Below are 18,893 nucleotides of genomic sequence, written 5' to 3'. Positions count from 1 at the left end.
TCCAGCAAGCTCTGCAACAATGAACTACACATGATGACTGGACAAGAAAAATGATGCTAGGTGCTTCCCCTTAATACAACCGTGGAGAAGTAATCTGACGACGAGTTTTCACAATTCTTGGAATCGTAAGCTGCTTCTTCTTCGCACTTGTCAGTATGAAGTAAATGTTCTCCGCGATGCAAATGATGACGCTAATTATCATCATGGCGAAAAGTCCTAAGGAAATCACGTGAATATGCTCGTACTCGACCGGACTGAAGCTGCGCCATTGTTGATTCGTTGAATCGTGGTGCAGCTCCTTAGAAATCCATTTCTTTTCTAGATACGTCAGGATTCCCACGGAACGCAATCGCAGGAGACTAAAAAGAGGAATTTGAGATGATTAATAATACTTGTGTTTACAAGTTTATGAAATTTCTCTAGTCAGGATTTTGCAGAATAAAAGAAAAGGGGGCAGCATTTACTAATCGTTGATGAGGTGCCGATGCTTGGCCGCCCTGGCGTGCAAAATGGCAAGCTTTAGACGCCAATAGACCCCAGGTATCTGAACAATTGAACACTTGTTGCGGACCTTTTGGTAAACTGAGAAAAATACATCAGGTGCTTCTAGATACACCATGCCGGGCTGACAGAGCTCGGAAGCTAAATTCTTTCGGTTTCGCATATCTGGACAGCCATTGTTCACCAAGCCCTTCCATTCTGGTCTCAACTCGCCAAGTGGAGACCAATCCTGACAAGAAGACATGACTAAAGGATTTATTATAGACGTACATTGTTTAAAAACAATTGACTTTCTTCGAAGAAAAAAAAAAATTACAAATCAAGTTTGTCATTTTCAATATAAGTACCGTTGTCAGATGCAAGTACGCCGTACTGTCGTTTCGAATACACAGAGAATGCGTTCGTTTCATGGATACGTCTTGAAGACTCGTTAACGGAAGCGAGACGCCTTTGCTTGCCAAAGAGGAAGTTAAAGTACTGCTAAATCCACATGACAGCAACATTCCCATCAACAATGAAGAAATTACGATCACCCTCAACGACCAGCATGTTGGCAGTTTTTGAAAACCTGTTGTCAAGAGATTTATTAAAATCTTGCGGGCTCGGAGATTTCCAAATGGCGTCTTAACGCCATCTTGATTTACGATCCGTGTTTGCCAATAAATCATTTTCTCGGGATTTCTCGATCGAAATTGTCCGACACTTTAAAACATACAGCGAGAGAGATTTTTCATCCGTGGAAATAATTATTTGCAAGTAATATATTATTTTTTACGACTCAAATATACATGTTCTTTGGTGAATTTACCTTGCCCGCTTATTCCACCAAGCACGCAAAGTAAATTGAAAGAAGGAGCAGCTAATTCGTCGTCGCAGTCGACGTAATCTTTGCAAGTGATTTTTTTAATGGAATACGTCATCATTATCGTAGCTGCCAGAAACAGGGCAGAGAGAAACGTAGTTAACCATAATCCATAACTGAAGATGTTCGAGTACCACCATTTTGACACAGTTGAACCCTCCGGCTGCACAAACAATGCGTACCTATAAGAAAAATGTATTACACGTATTAATTATGTACATAAACAATCTAAAGTGATCATGTATTAAGTATCATTAATTATAAAATTATAACTTAAACCTGATATTGTCATTTTCTTGCCTTGTTACATATATGCATACGCTTTTTTTTTTTCGTTCAAATATATAAAGGGATTATAAAAACGATGTTTAACTTACGAACTGGTTGTTACTGGCGTACTGTAAGTGTAATAACCAGCAGAATAAGAATGAATTGCACTTGCTGCAAGCACTGCATCAACACGTCCTTGGAAAAGCAATTGGAACATTTCTAGTCCTTCCTTTCGGTAGATTGTTCTGTGTAAATTCGATTTGCATAAGAAAATGAAGACAATACTTGCGGGTTTTCATATTAAAAAATAGTAGTCATTACTTAAACTTTAGAGTTTCCTCCAAAGTCGTCCACACATCTCCGATGTATCCGGACACTTTGGTATTGTTTGCATTTATCATTACATATGGCAACATCTGCAATTAAATTAATTTACTGAGTGGCGTTAAAGGCAAAATACAAACAATTGTAATTTGATGTTTACAGTATAAAAATGCTATTCAAGAGAAAATAAAAGGAAGAATGTATTTTTTTAATTACTGCTGTTGTAATAATTATTTAGATGAATATACAAAGCGTGAAATAATTTATACCATATCAGTGGCGACTGTAATTGTTTTTCCTCGCATGTCGTTGGTGTATTGCACGCTGCAAATTGCGCTGCGATTTAAAGCAAGTGCTTCCAACAATTCGAATTGTTTAGTCGTTGAATTCCATTTTCTTATGCGTCCAGGAATCCTTAATATGGCAGGATAATCCGATTTGTTTTTCAATATTCGCAGGCACATTTCGGCTCTAGTTAATGCACATAGTAACTGAAAATTTTAACCATCGTAATTACTTTCCAATTTTAATTTCACGATTACTTTTGATCGCACCTAGTTCATTTACCGAGTAAATTTCTGTAAATGAATGCAATTAATTTGACTCAATTGTACTAGGTAATTAATTATTTATCATTTATGGTACTCACTAAGATTAGAAGGATACTCATGTTTACGTGCCGAGATTTCGCCATTGAATGTTGCTGAGAAATCTAGGAAGAAATAAGGCGATAATAAATTCTTTTGGATTCATTCGATGTCAATTACAAGGCGTGACTCTTTCTTCCTATCTTTTGAATACTTTAGCTTTCTATTCAATACAGAAAAAGAACGAAATCAGGTGAACGTCAGCTTGAATTGATTTTTCTGTCATGAGATGTATCGACATTGGATTACGCCCAGACTTCCCATGAATGCATTAACATGTTTTCATGCAATGTAGAAAAAAATGGTAAAAATATTAAATATATTTAACATGGGAAACGTTTGAAAACGCGGGTGGCAAGTACATTAGCCACCCGCGTTTTTGAACTTTTTCCACCAAGGGGCAGTACAGGTCTATAGTGTTTCTCAATCCCGCAAGAGAGCGCTGGAAACACCTGGCGAAAATACAAGCTTCCGGCTTCCCCTCCACCTCTGACTCTCTTTGGTCGTCGTTGCTGACAGATCGGCAAGATGGTAAGTGTCGACTTTATTTTCGAATTATTACAGTTTTACAATATATCTTCACCCCATATATTCACTTTTTCAATTTATAACGTTATTATATCATCGTAGTGACTTAGTAATAAATAATTGCTTGTCGAGTAAACTTGAGTTGGACTTTCGGAGATGCGACTTCTGACACACGTGTTCGGTTAGAAAATCATGTATTTGATACTCTTCACAATTATTGGCTTTTCAAAACAAACAAAAATGTCTTATCTGACGTATCCAGTTTCTTTTTTTTTTTTATATACTTTCTTGCTTTTGGTTAGTTTTGGTACCGTTTTCGTGGCTTTGTAGCTGGTGCGGTTTTGAGGTTAGATACATGGTTCTATGTAGTAACATGATAACAGTGAAATGCGAAAACGAGGTTATTGATGTATTTAGGTGTTCTTGTTTATTTTAGTCGATATGTTGCCTTAATTGTTTTGTTCTTCCAGTCGCTTGTCATACCAGAAAAATTCCAACACATTCTTCGTGTCATGGGCACGAATATCGATGGTAATAGAAAAGTCATGTTTGCGATGACCGCTATTAAAGGTGTTGGAAGGCGATATGCCAATATCGTCTTAAAGAAGGCTGATATCGACTTAGACAAACGTGCTGGAGAATGCTCCGAAGAAGAGGTACGTCAGACAATAGCATTCCATGATTTTAAATATAAAAAAAAGTGAATTTTATATTTTAAGTATTTAAACACTTTATCCTTCGTATCACTTTCAGGTTGAAAAGATCATTACGATCATGGCGAATCCCAGGCAATACAAAATCCCTGATTGGTTCCTCAACAGACAAAAGGACATTGTTGATGGAAAATATTCTCAGGTAATTAGCATCAACGTCATTTATAAACGAAACTCTCTATTCAATATGAGAAATTATGATTTGCACAGAAACACGGCTGATGGTATAATCCATAGTGTACCACTTAGTTGGAATCTTGTGCAAGATTAACAGCATCGTGGTTTACTTAGCAAATCCAAAGCATTTATTAAGTTCCAAAATTTCATAGCGATGCAACATTTTATTCTATAAGAGTTCCAAATTGACAAAGGCACGATTCATTGTTATAAGACAGGTTTCTGTTTTTTATAGCTGACCAGTGCCATGTTGGATTCAAAACTTCGTGAAGATTTAGAACGCATGAAGAAGATCCGTGCTCACAGAGGACTCCGTCACTATTGGGGCCTCCGAGTTCGTGGTCAACACACCAAAACCACTGGAAGACGTGGTCGCACTGTTGGTGTGTCCAAGAAGAAGTAATCATTCAGTGTATCTTGTAAGAATAAAGTTTTTAACCTGACCTTCCAATGTTGCCTGTATCAGAAATCTCTGATTTCAAAGGCTATGTTTCCAGGAATTAAAACGGGATCTTTAAATAAAATGATTGAGTCGTTTTAAGTAATAGATCACTACTTTATTTAAGTGACTCAAGTTTTGACTTGCACGCTTTGATTAAACTCACAATTTTGACTTTACCTTTTGTCAAATTACAGATTTCTGTAAATCTTGTAACAGGCGTTCATGTCATCTATTTTACTATAAGCAACAATTTACATTATAGTATGCATTAACTCGTAGAAGTGACAATTGTATATTCTTCGCACAGTTAAGGAACTCTTAGCTGTTAACCAGTTTAGTTAAGTCTGAAAATAACGAGAGTATCCCTTGGAAGCATCTTAACTAATAACAGGATAATGTTATATGGAAAATTATTGCAACTGTGTATCGTAAACTCTTTCACATGAAACAGCCTTTTAAAATTGTATATAGCAGTGACAATTAACAATATTTTACCCAAGCACAAACTACTCAGTTCAGTTTAGGCTACATATCGCTCTAATGGAGCTTTAAAATAATTGTGCACACAATGCTTCATATTTAAGTGACGATGTCACCAGGAAGAGTTCCTATGTTCCTCTTTCACAAGGACTATACAATTACCTTACATAGGCAATACAATAGATCGATAAGATATTTACTGAGAAATATGTCAAAGTATACATTTAATCACATATCCTCAGCTAATCGCAACTGCGATATGAAAGAATTAATTAACTTCCTACGTCATAAATCCAGTTTCGAGACCTGGGATTTCACATTAAATTTGTTTACATGAATTTCACTAGAAGAATAATATTAAATATGTGGTGAAAGTAATTTGTACAGATAGGCTTTACGGTGTTTTTACGAGAACAGTACGGCACCGATATATTGACTCTTATTCATGCGAAGCAATAATTCTGCAGAACACTCTTGGCTACGAGGTGAATGTTTAATGGTGGTTTTTAAAGAAGGAAACTGATGAAGTAAGATGAGATGATGAGTTAATTGTTATTTAGAGGAAAGGAAGACTTTCTACAAATGCTTTCGGAACCTTCCCACGCTGGTTGCCTCGAACACCCATTAAGTAGTCGCTATCCCCAGGAATTTCGGTGATATATATAACCTAGAAAATGAATACAGTGTTAGTGACAAAAACAGTGATAAAATTTAATTATAACAATTTTTTTCTATGAGGAATTAATGAGTATGATATAAACGGAAATAAAATTCGGTTAGTAAAGATTGATAAGTATTACACTGTCATAATAAACAAGCATAGGTAAAATGAAAACGAAAGAAAGCATTTAAATAAATCGTTAGTTATTCTAAATTTAACTGAAATGTTATAAACATGAACGTTTCTATGCTAAGAAAAAGAAATAAGGCAGATAAAGTAATTATTTTATTAAAAAGATGTAAATTATACATAATGCGATTGTTAATTAAAATGAATTAATGTACAAATTCTTCTCCGATCTATTCGAAGTCCGCTATAATTCTAAGGCGTCTAATTATTGTTTTTAGTGCTCGCTTTGTACATTTTTTTATTAACATTGGGCATACGCAACAAAATAATATCATCATCTCTTTCCCCGAAACATGTGTGGTGACGACTGTCATTATTGACAATTTAAATCATTTCCGTTTTCTTGATCTTGAAGTATCCTAGCATGCGAACAAGCAAATTATATATAAATGTATAAAATTTCCTTACGTCACATATAAAAATTACATTCTCACATACAAAATTATTGGGGAATCTGCGAAATAGCGCAGGAAAAATTCCACGATATTAGGGGAATGTCCGTAAATCGAGTTTGGATTAATTCACGAGGATTCGCGAAATTTTGTTCATTACTTTAGACAACCTCACTTAACCAAGGCAGTAAAAAGTAGACAATCATTCTAGTAGATATCTACTCTATCATTTCTTCCGTTAATCTATCTAAGTAGCTTAAATAAGTCTTCGGAGAAATTATAGGACTCCCTATTTCTTGAGAAACTTAAAAGATAAAAATTGCTAAAGCTTTGTACAAAATGTTTATCAGAAAATGCATTTAGAAAGGTACAAAAGGGTTCGTTTGATTCCAAGCTGTTGATCACTCGAGATATTCAAAAAGCTACCGTAGTAATTTTGTCAATGACGATTCATACCACTATTCTAAAATAGATTTTCATCTGTTCCATTGATAATGTTTTCGTTATATACTAGAGCAATGTTTGTCACTTGAGTCGTCCCCTGAATTCATGTCAAAGCTTTAGGACAAATCAAATTAAATTTTCCTGAAAGGTATTAAATAAAGTGATCAGTGTCATCGTTCACAAATTCACAGTGCTATCTCATGAGCCTGGAATCACAACAAATAAGTCGAACCACTAATATAAGCCTTAAGATTAATTCAACAGGTCCTTGAAGGTTCGCGACGATCTTCATAATCCTTTTTCCTCTTTTCTTTCGGTTATCCTTAAATTACGAACTTGTTTACCTCATCCTGCATGACACTGAGTTCACCGGGGTCCGTGGCATCATAATCGCAGAGTACTCTAGCACGGTCCTGGCCATTTTCAACTGATAATTCCTGGGTCGGTGCACTACTCAAATGGTACGAAGGACCTCCTGACAAACTGTGATCAATAAATAATAAATCCATCTTGTTTATGAAATTAATGACTTAAAAGACATGCAAAATATTTCAATGGGGTCGACGAACTGTATAATGATAATTGGTTAGGATTCGCTAATGCAGTGAAATGATTATACAACCCTAGGTTATGTTAAGTTAGAAATTGGTTTACCACGGTGAAAGTAATTGCAGCTACACATTTCAAACAAATATTAACGATTCAGTAACAAAAATAGATCACAGTATCGATGACTTGTACAACATGCAGAGTATTTTCATTCTGGTAAAGAAGAGTAGTTATTTAATTTTGCGGCGCAGAATATCCTCAAAATTATATAACACATAATGAACAAGTGCAACATTGTCAAGATTTTTAATGTTGTCGATCTCCCAACAATGTTTTCATCACATGAAAAAACACACAAAGCAAACAACCACAAAAGCACCATTAGAAGAAATTAGTAGAAAGATGTAACGGAGAACAGCAAAGCATAGAAGATAGTACTGGTAGACACAGAGGTACAGTCGTCTCTTCAAATAAATGAACCTAAAAGTTAATAAAAATCCTATTAATCCAAAACCAAACGATCGTTTGTAATTAACAATTTATTCGAGCAACATTGTACAACTGGACGCATAACTGCTCGTGGCCGGAAGCAGTAACAATTGGGTTGTAAATTGTATTTAGACTTTGATTACGTACAACTAGTTTTAAAGTCAGGCACTCTACCATTTTCGATATGTTCTTCGAACCTCATTTTATTTTTATAGTAATTCTTTCTAGCGATTTTAATCGCTGTCAACTAAGAGTTTCATGACATCGATGTAAAGTGGCAGTAATGCTCAAAATATTAAACAGTGGGCGTTAAGTTATACAACGTAAATTATTTACATGCACAATTATGTATCTCCATATAGATCTAATATAATATTGTTTGGTAAGGATACTCCGGTACGGAACTAATAATTTAATTCCTATGTAAAATTATTACTATGTCAAAGGTGTTACATTTTTCTTACTGCAATTCTTACGTTCATTGAGAGCTCTTTTGTATATGTCTTTTTGATGCAGCTCTTGACCCGAGCTTCCCTTTTTGAGTCTTCGACTAGCAGATCGAAGAACCAATAAAGTCAATCTATTTTTCTTGCTATTCAGATCAATAATCAGGGATGGATAAAAAATAATTCAAGGAACAAATTATAGGACAGAGCTTCCAGTGGCTCGGTGACTAGAGTTAAACATTTAACATAGTTTTATAATGCTGATAAGGGCAACTCACACCGAATTGGAGTTGATGTTTAAGACAATAGTTACAGTAAGATTGACCAAAGAGGACTGTTCGAGACAAAGGTTTTAATTCGCAGGAAAAGATCGCAGAAGACTGCAAAAATGTTCAGGGGACTACACTATTTGAAAGGGAGGCGATCTGTGTTCATCGACCTAGACTTTGGTGACGCCGGTGTCGAAGGTGGCGGTAACGTAATCGGAACCCGACAGCGGCTGGTGGACCGGCGAACATTGAGAATTCGTTGGCGAGGGCGTGAGCTCGATAACTTCCTCGCTGTTCACTCTCAACAAGGGACTCGGCTGACGGGTCCTGCGAACCCAACGGTGCAGGAAACGATAGACAGAGGAAGACAGAAGCACGACCGAAGAAAGGTCCAACCAGAGAGAAGAAAAGATGTCCTTTGACGATAAGAAGAGACCGCAGGGAATTGCTGAGTTTGGCAAAATGAAAAAAGAAGTACACTAAGGATCACACAGTCATCGGCCACCCACGTGGAAAAACAACGTCGCTGCCCTTATTCATTTAAATTAATGTCGTATAAAATAATAATGTATATATTAAATCGACGGAAGGAGGTGTAATGGTCCACCGATGTTAAGAAGAGAACGAGGAAAGGTTTCCTTTCGAGTCTTGAGAAGTTTTGACGTCCATGTGTGGATATGAAAAGAGAGATGCCTTTGGATCTTGTTTAGTTAGGCCGGTTGGAAGGAAGAAAAAAGAAGTCCAGGAAAAATCCTCCGCAGCTCTGATTTATTATTCGAGTCTGCCGTAATCTCAAACACTGTAAAAAGTTAAGGGCTTTCACTCGTAACTATTACGTTGTTAACATGTTACGGTTAGTGTAGGTCTCTTAGGTCAGTAAATGATATTTATGTTATTAATACTAATAGAGACATGGCAGAATTTTTCGTGAAATTAAAATCGGTAGCCTTTAAACGATACTCTTATCTTCTCTCTGGTTTAGCTACAGGAGTGAGTAGAAATTTAGAAAGAGATGCAAAGGCACCTTTTAAGCGCGTTAAACAATGCAGAGTATTTGCGTAGAAATTGAAGCGATATGTGGACATTATGAGTATTTATCAGCACGTAAATTTATTCACTACGTGTAAAGAATTTTGAAGGACCTACAATGAGCTACTTAAAATTCTAAATAGATTCCTACAAGCAATTTATGCTAAGTACTAGCTAGAGCATATTAAACATGGAACGCTTAACCAGCGAAGCAATTAGTCTCATTTCTCGCATAAGTCTACCATAAGCTCTAAAGTCTAAAACACTACCGACGAATGAGTAATGATTCTAAAGCTTTTCCTAAGTACATCAATACCGGTCCTTAAGGGAAACCTTCACCTTAAGGAGTTACTTTTCTTGAACATTACTCACTCGTTTCACCAAAGAGTAGGGTAGCTGTTTAAAAGAGAATGAAAAAATAATGATAGACTTAGTGATGTGCACGAAGTAGGGTTAGGAGCCTCCACTCTATGAAGTTTTCCGAAAAATTCAGACCCAACATAGGTCATTGCTGTCTATTATGACAACGAAATATAGGGTTACTTATATATGGAAGTGGGAACTTCTTACGTTACTTCATGGTGATGTGACGTGATAATGTGACGTCTAAATTATGTTCGATGAAGTAACGAATGCTCTGCGATGCTTCGACTTACCCAGCCAGCTCTCGTTGAAGGTCTTGCATCGTTGCATGGCATTGAGCGTAATGTCTTGCTTGAGCTTCGACGAACTCATGGAGGCACCGAAGGTGTCCTGCTTGGGAACTTGATACGCCTTCTAGGAGTAGCTTCGTAATCTCTGCCTGTCGATCGAACTCCGATTGGGCCACCCTCAACTCCCTCTCTGCCTGAGTGTAGGAAATGTTCATGTTTTATTTCTCAGAGAGAAGAAGTATTCTCTTTCATTCTTTGTTACTTATATCAAGGCCATGTAAAAATACTGCGGAATCTACTGACATCGACAAATTGTATTTAGGCAATACTTTTTTCAATTTCACTGAAATCAGCCTTATCGATTTTTTTCGTTGTAAATTTCTATGTATAAAGATTTTTCATCTAAAATCACTCGCAAGACATGAATGACTGTAAACAAAATTTTTCTCTAAGAATGAAAACATTTCCGAAGCACTACGGCAAGCAAATGGACTACGGTCTCTCAGCTACTTTTGTACCTGATCGAGCAGGACTTCAGGCGAGACTCCGGAATCCTGTGTAAGGCCGCAGCAGTGAACGGAATAATGATACAAGAAGTCAAAAATATGAATATACCGATAAGAGATACACTCCTGGTGAATTGATTACGAAACTATTTTTTAATGTTCTAAGAAATTATTCCCACTAGAGAATGCATTCTCTTCAGTGTAAAGAGCTATAGATGTAACTTACGCTCTGCTGGCCCAGCATGCTCCGTGCCTTTCTAACTCTACTTTTGCATGCGTCCAGGTCAAGTCTGAAAACATAACCAACGATGAAATAGAACAGTCAGTTAGTAATAACAAAGAGCTATCGCTATTCATATTACCGTTTAATTTCAAGGATGCCCATCTCTTTACTGATGGTTTTCATTTCACCATCGAGAAACTTTCTCAAAGGCTGAACGTAACAATTTGCAGCAGTGCTGATGAAGTCCCTTTCGATTTGACCTAATTTCTGTTGACACTGACCCACTTTGATCAATGCATTTCCTGAAAACATTGTACATTCCTTATTTTTTTCACAGTAATTTAATAGTATTTCTGAAATAGTACTTTCACACCAAAATAATATATAGTTAGATGAAAATTACAAACCGTAAGCAATCCCTGGACCAAACTCATTGCCAGCTTCTATCATATCTACACCAACGTGCTCCAGATTGCTGAGTCTGTTTGGCTTCCTTTTGTCGATTTTTTCGAAAAAGAAGTCTTCGATTCTATTTCCTAAATGGACAATGGAAAATGTAAATACAAAGGAAAACGAAGTGGTATAGTAACGATGATTGAATGATTTTATACCAGGATTTGGTGTGAGCATTGCTTCCATATTTTTCAACATTTTTTCAGTCCAGGTTTTCGTGGCATTTGCTCGCTCCGCCAAGTGTTCAAAGTGAGCATCGAGCTCAGTTTTTTCAGATGTTCCTAATGTTTCCTCGGTTAGCTGTTAATAAAAATAATTAATATTTAATGATAACTTCTATTCTTCTACTAAAACGTAGTACATAAAATCATACAAAGAGAAGCTTTACATTATGACCTAGCAAACTGAATTTATTCAGAATATGTGAAATTCCAAATTACGAATACACGTATCATGCTGGACGAGTTATTTATAATTCATTAAGAAATAATCTGCAAAGTTTGGGAAACAAAGTATCACATTATTTAATGCCGATTCATTAAATAATCTGCATACTTTTGCATACACATGCAAAAAGATTCCAAGAATCTCCGGATGAGATAAGCCGAGATACTCCGAATGACACATCCCACTTAGTCATAAGTTCATTGAATGATTTCTAAGTGTTTTGAGTTTTTAAAAGCCTACTCCGAATGACAATGCGCATTTTCGTGGTCCCGAAAAATCGAAGTCTGTCAGTGGATTAGTTAATAATATATAAATACATGATTATACATAATAGAGCGATACAGCAATATAGTTTGCCAGTGACAGACGGAGAGATCGGACAAAATGCTGAGAAGCCCAAACGGTGCATACGAGTTATTTAGGTTAAAAAAAAATATGCCGTCCACTCCCAGAATAGATAAGCCCGCATCCGGCGACAAATTTCTCGACGACAATGTGGAATTGCTTAAACATATTCAACGTTCGCTATGGGGCCGTGGGAAAAGTATGAATAATCGAGCGAAGGCGCGATCAGGTGCAAAATGTCAGAAGTGACAGTCCGGTCGAAACGCTCCATGATTTACAGGGGATCGCTCGAGCGAAGAGGTTAGAATTAACCGGAATTCTCACCTGGACCACTCTACTGAGCGCGGCACCCGCGTCTTTCACTAATTTTTTTACGTTAAAATCCATCTTTCGGGACGAATCCTCGAGGAATTTCCGCGCGAGCGATCCACCTCACTTTATTTTTCCGTCGATCGTTGGTTCGACATTCCGGCTCGTGGGGGCGCTGCCAATTATTACAGGCACGAACTATAACGTATGAAGAGGGTCGGTATAGTAAATTCTGATGATCTAGAGACTTTATAGCGACACCTGCAATTTTATTACGCTATACTCTTAAAAGAATAATTAATATGGCATATTACGGGGAGCTCAATTAAGTAAAAACTTATCGGGTCTTAAATGTAATAATAAATGTTCGGTTTTAATCTACAAATATATGGTATGTACAGGCGGAACATAGTTGGTTCCATCTCTCGGCGAGGGAACCAACTATGTATACCGCTTTAACTCCTGTTTGCAGACTTCAAATCTTTCGGTAAGACTAAACTAAAATCTTCAATGCCGACGCTTGAATCTATCGAGGTCGCCTTTACCAACAGCGGTTAATTCATCACCGTTGCATCCGATTTACGCTCCGGATAAATTACGAGGCATAATAGTCCTCTCCTTGTTAGGATCCGATCTAAATATAGCGGAGGGACGACAACAATTCTATTGCAATTTAATTAAACCACATGTAACCATCAACAGTTTACTCTCAATGATAACAATGTAACTGCCGACTACTCATTCCCTCTAGTGGCTCACAATTACAACTAAGACATCTTAAATTGCGCAGCAACAATGTCTGCAAAGCGTCTCCTCGGGAGATTAAAAACCGCAATATCAAGCAGATAAACGGTGGATTTTCATTTGAAGAACTTTTATTTTCCACGGCAACTCCGCGATATCAAAGAACGCGGTAAGATAATCAACTGTACTTACAATAAGTGGGATAATAATACCAATTATCTTGAAATCATTACGGTAGAACGCTTTGCTCAGGGTATTGCATGTTCTATAATTTCCAGTTTTCAATTAAATTTTAATCACGGATGCATTGAATTACGCAACAGTTGCGCATTAATCAATGGAGCATGGCATTTCAACGCTGAATCATTTATTGCAGAGGTGGCGGGAAGAATTTAACAATTAACAACCTCTTTTGAATTAGCCAAATTTTTCTGTTCGTTAGTGATTTATTTTATTCTCTCGCCTTATTTGAATGAAGAATCGCGTTTTCTGCCATTGCTGGGAAAAGGGATAAATAAAGATAACGTCCGGTAGCGTCGGTTCCACAAGGGTCAACGACAAGCAATTCGGTCGAAGTTCCCTCGGGAAGGGCTGAAGTCTTCGGCTCGTTAGTAATTTCTCTTGCAAGCTGAAGAGCGAGGATTGAGATGCAGAAGGGCAGATGTCGGGTTGTTTGCTCGGCGGGTCTCGGCGCAGCTCGGGGCGCGGTGCGTGCAACAAGTAGTTGCAGCAAAAAGAGAACGACAACGAGACAAATGCATCTGTAGGCGCTGGCCGTGAACCGGATGCAGATTAGAGGCCGATTTCAATTTGGCAGCCACAGCAGGCCGGAATAAGGCAGGGCCCGAGGCGGTGCGATGAACGACCCGCCGACCAAATGCTTTATCGCCCTTCCGAGCCGAGCGCCGCCTGGCGGTAGTCGAGAGAAACGACCCGTTTCGCAGCGCGTCCTTTACTTCTCTTTCAACTATTTACGCGTTCTTGGCTGCGACTTCAATGCGAACGACCCGGAAATTTACTCTTAAGTGAAACATTGTATCTTACTTTGCCTCGAGACACTGTACACCGTTAAATAATACGACGTGAACGCAGCCTTTACGGCATTGTATTTTAACCTAACCTATTTTGAGTACTCACGCGCTGCCTACTACGCTACCGAGGATTTATTTTTAAGTTATCAAGACGAAGTCTTCGCGAAGAGCGATGGGACTTGGATTATACTACCGATATTGATGGACGTTATGCTGATATTTGTATTATAGCATCTAGTGCTATTGTTCGTCTATAACCAAAATTATAAGTTACGTTTGGAGGTCCCCCAAAATTCGACACATATTTCTGACGACAAATAATCCGCGTCACCTTACCGTCTTCATCTTAACGGAGATACGAGATCGAGGTGGGCGATAACCTACGTCCTCTAAGTGACATCGATAAATAAAATTGAGAAAACATTTTTTGGTGCGATGATCGACCCGCTGACCTTTTTTATTGCATCTTCGGCGAATGGACCAGATACTGTACGGGTACTAATTAAATACGTCAAAAATAGATAGAAATATTCTAACGTCAAACTGAGAGTGAAATAAGACAAATCGTGAGTTTATTGCTGGTCTACTCACAATTAATTTAAAGAATTAAATCTGATTTCACGGTGGATTTCACGAGGAATGTCCGAGCGCATTAAATGGCTTAATTTTAAATGATTAAGAAATAAACGAGGCTATGTGGATAGAATGTAAGCAGCTTCGTTGATCCTTGTTAGTTTTTGCGATTTCGGCGCATAATTGGCCGCAAGGGATCCGCATCTCCCAGTTGGCGAACCGCATTTCTGCTGTTCCGGTCGTTCCGTTCTTCGTCCTCGAAACCGCCGAATGTTTCGCTCTTGGTCGGCAAAAAATCACATCCTGTCACATGGTTTGACATCCCGGCGGATGGGCGAAGGAGAAAAAGGCCGTTCTGAAAAAAGAGAAAAACCAAACGAAAAAGGACGAGCGGGACTTTTATTTAAGGGGAACAGCATGTCTAATTTTTTCGCCGAACTTCTTTCGCGCTCGCCATCCTTGGCCAAAGTGGGCCAAGATGGCGGATTCTTCGGAAACGGTTTACCTCCTTCAAGGCAAAATTCATTCCTCGGTCCCTATCGCAATGGAATTAATCGGCAATCTCTTGTGCATCTAACAAACTGCAAGGTTAGTTACCCTACGTTATTCAATTACTATTTATATTCATATTTACGTATTAGATAGGATCCATTAATCTCTGGATATTTTCCACGGGTCCAAACGGCTCGAACTCGATATATATCGATGGTCCGGAAGATCGATGATCGATCGTAGCGCCACCTGTTCCTCGACTATCGGACTGCCGACGACAGACACGAACTACGCGTGGGGCGACGACACGTGTAACAGGCCGAGTGCACTTTCCGTGTCCGATCCGACCATTTTTCTCCCTCGGCGAACCTAACCTCTTTCTTGGTACCGAGCTCGACGTATCAGCCCGAAATCCACCCCGGCTACCGACCTAACCTCTAGCGGCGTTTTTTCTGCTTTTCGACTCTCATCTGTGCCTTCCTAAAATTTCTCGAAGAAATTAACGCGTATACGAGTTCAGGGAATCTCCTAGAAACGCAAATGCAGCCACGCGGTGTCGCGAGGTGCAAATCTCGGAGGTGGGCAAATATTTGCACACCGTGGGGCCGGATGTGCGAATCACGAAGGAACACCGGCAAGCCGAAAATTTGGGTTTAACGAGCCCGAAGTTGGCACGCCCAACTTGCACGGCATCGCTCGAGAACACTCCATTCCGCAGATATTCCGCCGTTCGAACCGCAAGCTATTCAAGAACTCTACAATAACTTTTACTTATTCCTTGTGTTATCCATGCTAATCATAACTATTTAAACCTAAGGTCTCGAGTGAATAATTATCTGACATAAATTTCAATTATTTCCAGCCGGTGTTCCGCTGATATATGCGAGGAAAAAAGGTGACTTCAACGAGGGAAGGAGAGAATATACGGATGCACGTGTGTATACTTGTCGCGGAACTCTACCGAGTTTCCTGATCCTAGTGGGAAACTATGTTTAAGATTAATGACGCATGGAAAGTTAAGTGTACACTTAATAAAGAGAGGAAGCTAATACTTTTGAGTTATGATTTTTCCCACTTTGTTAACGCGCGTGCAGCGGGCTGTCGCACGAGCACGCTCTCGCATGCCAAGATTAATTCCCGATTGCACAATGTACGATACACTCGTGGATCGCGGTGAGAGGCGATAAGATAGCTTAAAGGTGGACGATATCGCGCGAATGGTCAAGTTTAAGGTCGCGTCGACTGACAAGAGGGAAATGGGGAAAAGTTTCGATTTTGCAGGGGGGACGAGCTTTTTCGACACATTTTCTCCTCCTCTAAGCGACCACTTTAGAGTTTGCTTTTGCAAGCTCTACAACGGAGGCACTCAATTTTCGATTAAAAAGTACGATATGACATTATCCATCAGACGTGAAAAATATTTAAACAAAGTTCTACTGACTCCCGGTGACATAAAAATTTATATTGATACCCAAAATGTTATTTGCAAAAGGATATATCGAATAACCGCGTCCGCCTCCATTTTGATAGGAAATTTTCAGCGGAATCGGCTGTGTCGGCCTTAAACGATTTAATTTCGCGGAGAGAAGCCGTGGCATTCATTGGGCACTGTTAAATCTTTCATGGGCCCATTTTATCGAGGCGATACGTAAAAGCACATAGCAATGGCGGCTGGTTTTTATTTCATATCGGCCCCGTAAAGAGAGGTTATAAAAGTATTCGCGAACTTTCGGTGGATATCCGGCCAGGTGGGACATAACTCTTTCGGAATAACGCCTTCGATCGGGCATAAAACTTTATTAATACTAGAAGCCGTAGACAGAGAATCGAAACGGGATCGTTATCGGCGCCATTTTCGCCAAGCTAGACACAACAAAAATCACGCGCGAAAAAGCGCGATTTTAGAGACCGAGCCGGTTACTATTTGCCATCTCAGTTTACGAAGGAAATTACGTTTCCTGGAATCGTCCTGGACCGTCGATGTTGTTCCTTTTAAAATATTCGTAGCCGCAGGAAATGGGAGATTGGTCGACGAAAAGGGAACGAAATGAATGCGTTTTAACGCATGAAAGCGTTCCTGCTGTAAAATGTTTTACAAGTATAAATAATATTGCATTTGGGCGCTTAATCGTGACCATTTATTTACGTACTCAGGTTTATTAATAAATTTCATATGTACGAGTTTCAAAGAATACTTACACCAGTTTTTAAAATTTCATTGATCAACTTCATAATTCCGCTCGATTGTCTAGCCCTCGATATCTATTCTTACAAAGTCACAGCGGATGTATCAATCGAATTATCTGACAAATTAAATATCGATTGATCATTAGAACAGATTGTTGCGAAACTCTTCGGCTGTGAGCAATTTATCATACATAACGGCAGAAGGAGTTCCTTAATTGTATTACTTATTTCTGCTGTAAGATTTTGTGGCGATGTTAATACTAGTCAATGGAAAAGAACTTCGAGAATATTAACATGTTGTTTTCCCTCGACTTATAATTATCATTTCATGAATTGTAATAAAATTTCAGTGAAAATGTGAAAATGCGAAAAAGTGAAAAAGTGAAAAAGTGAAAATGTGAAAATGTGAAAATGTGATAAGATGAAAAAGTGAAAAAGTGAAAAAGCGAAAAAGCTTAGATTGATAATTTCCACAGGGTTTGGAGGCTCGACCCCCCGGGCGGCGTGCCGAACGGTGAGGCGTGCGTCCCGCGAGTAGAGCGGCGTCGAGCCATAGAGTAGGGTAGGTGGGTAGAGGTGTGGTGCCGCCGCCACACCACACTATATATACTATACACGCGAATGCGTAAGATACAGCGAAGAGCGAAGAGGAGGAGGCCACCTCCTCAACATATATGCGGTGAGGACGCGCGCCTCCTGACTCAGTGCTTGACAGGCCAGCAAGCTCTTAGCATCTCGGTTGGTGCCGGCAGCGGGCGAGCCACCCGATTGGCTGCCGCGTACGCTCCAAGATCGATCTCGATCGGCCAGGATACCCCGGGCGCGCGACGTCGCGGCCGCTGATTGGCCGGCGCAGCCGGTCGTCCGCACCGATTGGCCGATTTTCGGACCGGGAGGGCCAATCTGGAACCAAGAGAAGGAACCGCGCCGCGACGAGACCTGGACGAGGGACGGACCCCGAGAAATCGGTCAGTCTTCGGCCGGTGGTCGTCGGGGTCGGGGCGGTCGAGGTGGGGACCATCGGGAAAGTGTTCCTTGGATAGATGCCAGTGGCTCCCGAGGGAGAGGTCCCACGCGGGATGGTGACGTTCGGAGTGGTCGCCGGCTAAGTCGGGTTCCGGCGCCGAGGAAGGTGCGTCCCGGGGAGAGGATGGACCACTGGAAGAGGGCTCGGATCGCCGGCGGTCGTCGGCAGTCCCCTCAGTGACAAACGGAGAGACGTTGACCCGGGACCAACAGCTGCGACTACTACCCCGGCGCAGCGCGGCATGCCGCTGGGAGGCTGACGTCGCGACCAGCTCCCCGGTCGGACCCGTCCGCGAACATGTGACGAAGGCACTTCCGAGAAGGGCTACTACGGAATCTCCGCGCGATCTCCGCGCGATCTCCGCGCGATCCGGAGCCGAAGTCGTGGAATGTGGGCCTAGAGCGGGTCCGAGCGGCGGGATCGAGGAGAGGCGGTCCCAGCGGATCTCATCCCGGACCTACCCTGGACCCACTCGGGACCGCAGGGGATGA

The 18,893-nt window shown here is 39.9% G+C and overlaps 4 protein-coding genes across 10 annotated transcripts in view; 1 reads left to right on the top strand and 3 right to left on the bottom strand.

The window, feature by feature from the left end:
• Positions 1-17: 17 nt before the first annotated feature.
• Positions 18-2,627, bottom strand: LOC105696466. Its single transcript, XM_023433415.1, has 8 exons — positions 2,607-2,627; positions 2,227-2,448; positions 1,955-2,049; positions 1,741-1,878; positions 1,310-1,545; positions 849-1,069; positions 465-730; positions 18-359 (listed from the first exon to the last, which is right to left on the bottom strand). The coding sequence occupies exons 1-8, from the start codon at positions 2,625-2,627 to the stop codon at positions 71-73; spliced, it is 1,488 nt and encodes a 495-aa protein (XP_023289183.1). The 3' UTR covers positions 18-70.
• Positions 2,628-3,080: 453 nt separating this feature from the next.
• LOC105698106 (40S ribosomal protein S18) lies at positions 3,081-4,465 on the top strand. Its single transcript, XM_012422070.1, has 4 exons — positions 3,081-3,135; positions 3,603-3,788; positions 3,886-3,987; positions 4,258-4,465. The coding sequence occupies exons 1-4, from the start codon at positions 3,133-3,135 to the stop codon at positions 4,423-4,425; spliced, it is 459 nt and encodes a 152-aa protein (XP_012277493.1). The 5' UTR covers positions 3,081-3,132; the 3' UTR covers positions 4,426-4,465.
• A 274-nt stretch (positions 4,466-4,739) lies between these two features.
• Positions 4,740-12,517, bottom strand: LOC105698078 (endophilin-B1). Of its 7 annotated transcripts, none has more exons than XM_012422020.2 (9): positions 12,364-12,517; positions 11,406-11,547; positions 11,202-11,330; positions 10,934-11,096; positions 10,798-10,861; positions 10,584-10,619; positions 10,069-10,259; positions 6,975-7,113; positions 4,740-5,611 (listed from the first exon to the last, which is right to left on the bottom strand). In XM_012422020.2, exons 1-9 carry the CDS (start codon positions 12,424-12,426, stop codon positions 5,501-5,503), a joined length of 1,038 nt encoding a protein of 345 aa, XP_012277443.1. In that variant the 5' UTR covers positions 12,427-12,517; the 3' UTR covers positions 4,740-5,500. The 7 variants fall into 7 exon arrangements, with proteins under 7 accessions (XP_012277443.1, XP_012277452.1, XP_012277427.1 ...); XM_012422029.2 differs by having other exon boundaries at positions 4,881-6,153; XM_012422004.2 differs by lacking the exons at positions 4,740-5,611; positions 6,975-7,113 and adding an exon at positions 7,700-8,831.
• A 2,159-nt stretch (positions 12,518-14,676) lies between these two features.
• The window catches only part of LOC105698510, a 31,821-nt gene continuing 27,604 nt past the window's right edge, over positions 14,677-18,893 (bottom strand). The window contains exon 3 of the mRNA XM_012422837.1: positions 14,677-15,051. Within this exon, the coding sequence (XP_012278260.1) occupies positions 15,003-15,051 (49 nt within the window). The 3' untranslated portion in view covers positions 14,677-15,002. The remainder of the gene's footprint in view (positions 15,052-18,893) is intronic.

The sequence above is a fragment of the Orussus abietinus genome, unplaced genomic scaffold, assembly GCF_000612105.2.
Source record: "Orussus abietinus isolate OABI.00-Male unplaced genomic scaffold, Oabi_2.0 scaffold13, whole genome shotgun sequence".
Lineage (NCBI taxonomy): Eukaryota > Metazoa > Arthropoda > Insecta > Hymenoptera > Orussidae > Orussus > Orussus abietinus.
Note: the sequence above shows the minus strand (reverse complement) of the source record. Positions and strands in the feature narration are given on the sequence as shown.

Excerpts from the sequence above, each read along its gene's own strand:
- LOC105696466 (XM_023433415.1), bottom strand. The coding sequence starts at position 2,627 with ATGAGTATCCTTCTAATCTTA. Across the intron at positions 1,070-1,309 it reads TGGTGGAATAAGCGGGCAAG|GTTTTCAAAAACTGCCAACA; the intron begins GTAAATTCACCA and ends TCTTGACAACAG. Across the intron at positions 360-464 it reads CGGCACCTCATCAACGATTA|TCTCCTGCGATTGCGTTCCG; the intron begins GTAAATGCTGCC and ends TCCTCTTTTTAG.
- LOC105698106 (XM_012422070.1), top strand. Across the intron at positions 3,789-3,885 it reads GAGAATGCTCCGAAGAAGAG|GTTGAAAAGATCATTACGAT; the intron begins GTACGTCAGACA and ends TATCACTTTCAG. Across the intron at positions 3,988-4,257 it reads TTGATGGAAAATATTCTCAG|CTGACCAGTGCCATGTTGGA; the intron begins GTAATTAGCATC and ends TGTTTTTTATAG.
- LOC105698078 (XM_012422004.2), bottom strand. The coding sequence starts at position 12,426 with ATGGATTTTAACGTAAAAAAATTAGTGAAAGACGCGGGTGCCGCGCTC. Across the intron at positions 11,548-12,363 it reads CGCTCAGTAGAGTGGTCCAG|CTAACCGAGGAAACATTAGG; the intron begins GTGAGAATTCCG and ends TTTTATTAACAG. Across the intron at positions 11,331-11,405 it reads AATGCTCACACCAAATCCTG|GAAATAGAATCGAAGACTTC; the intron begins GTATAAAATCAT and ends TTGTCCATTTAG.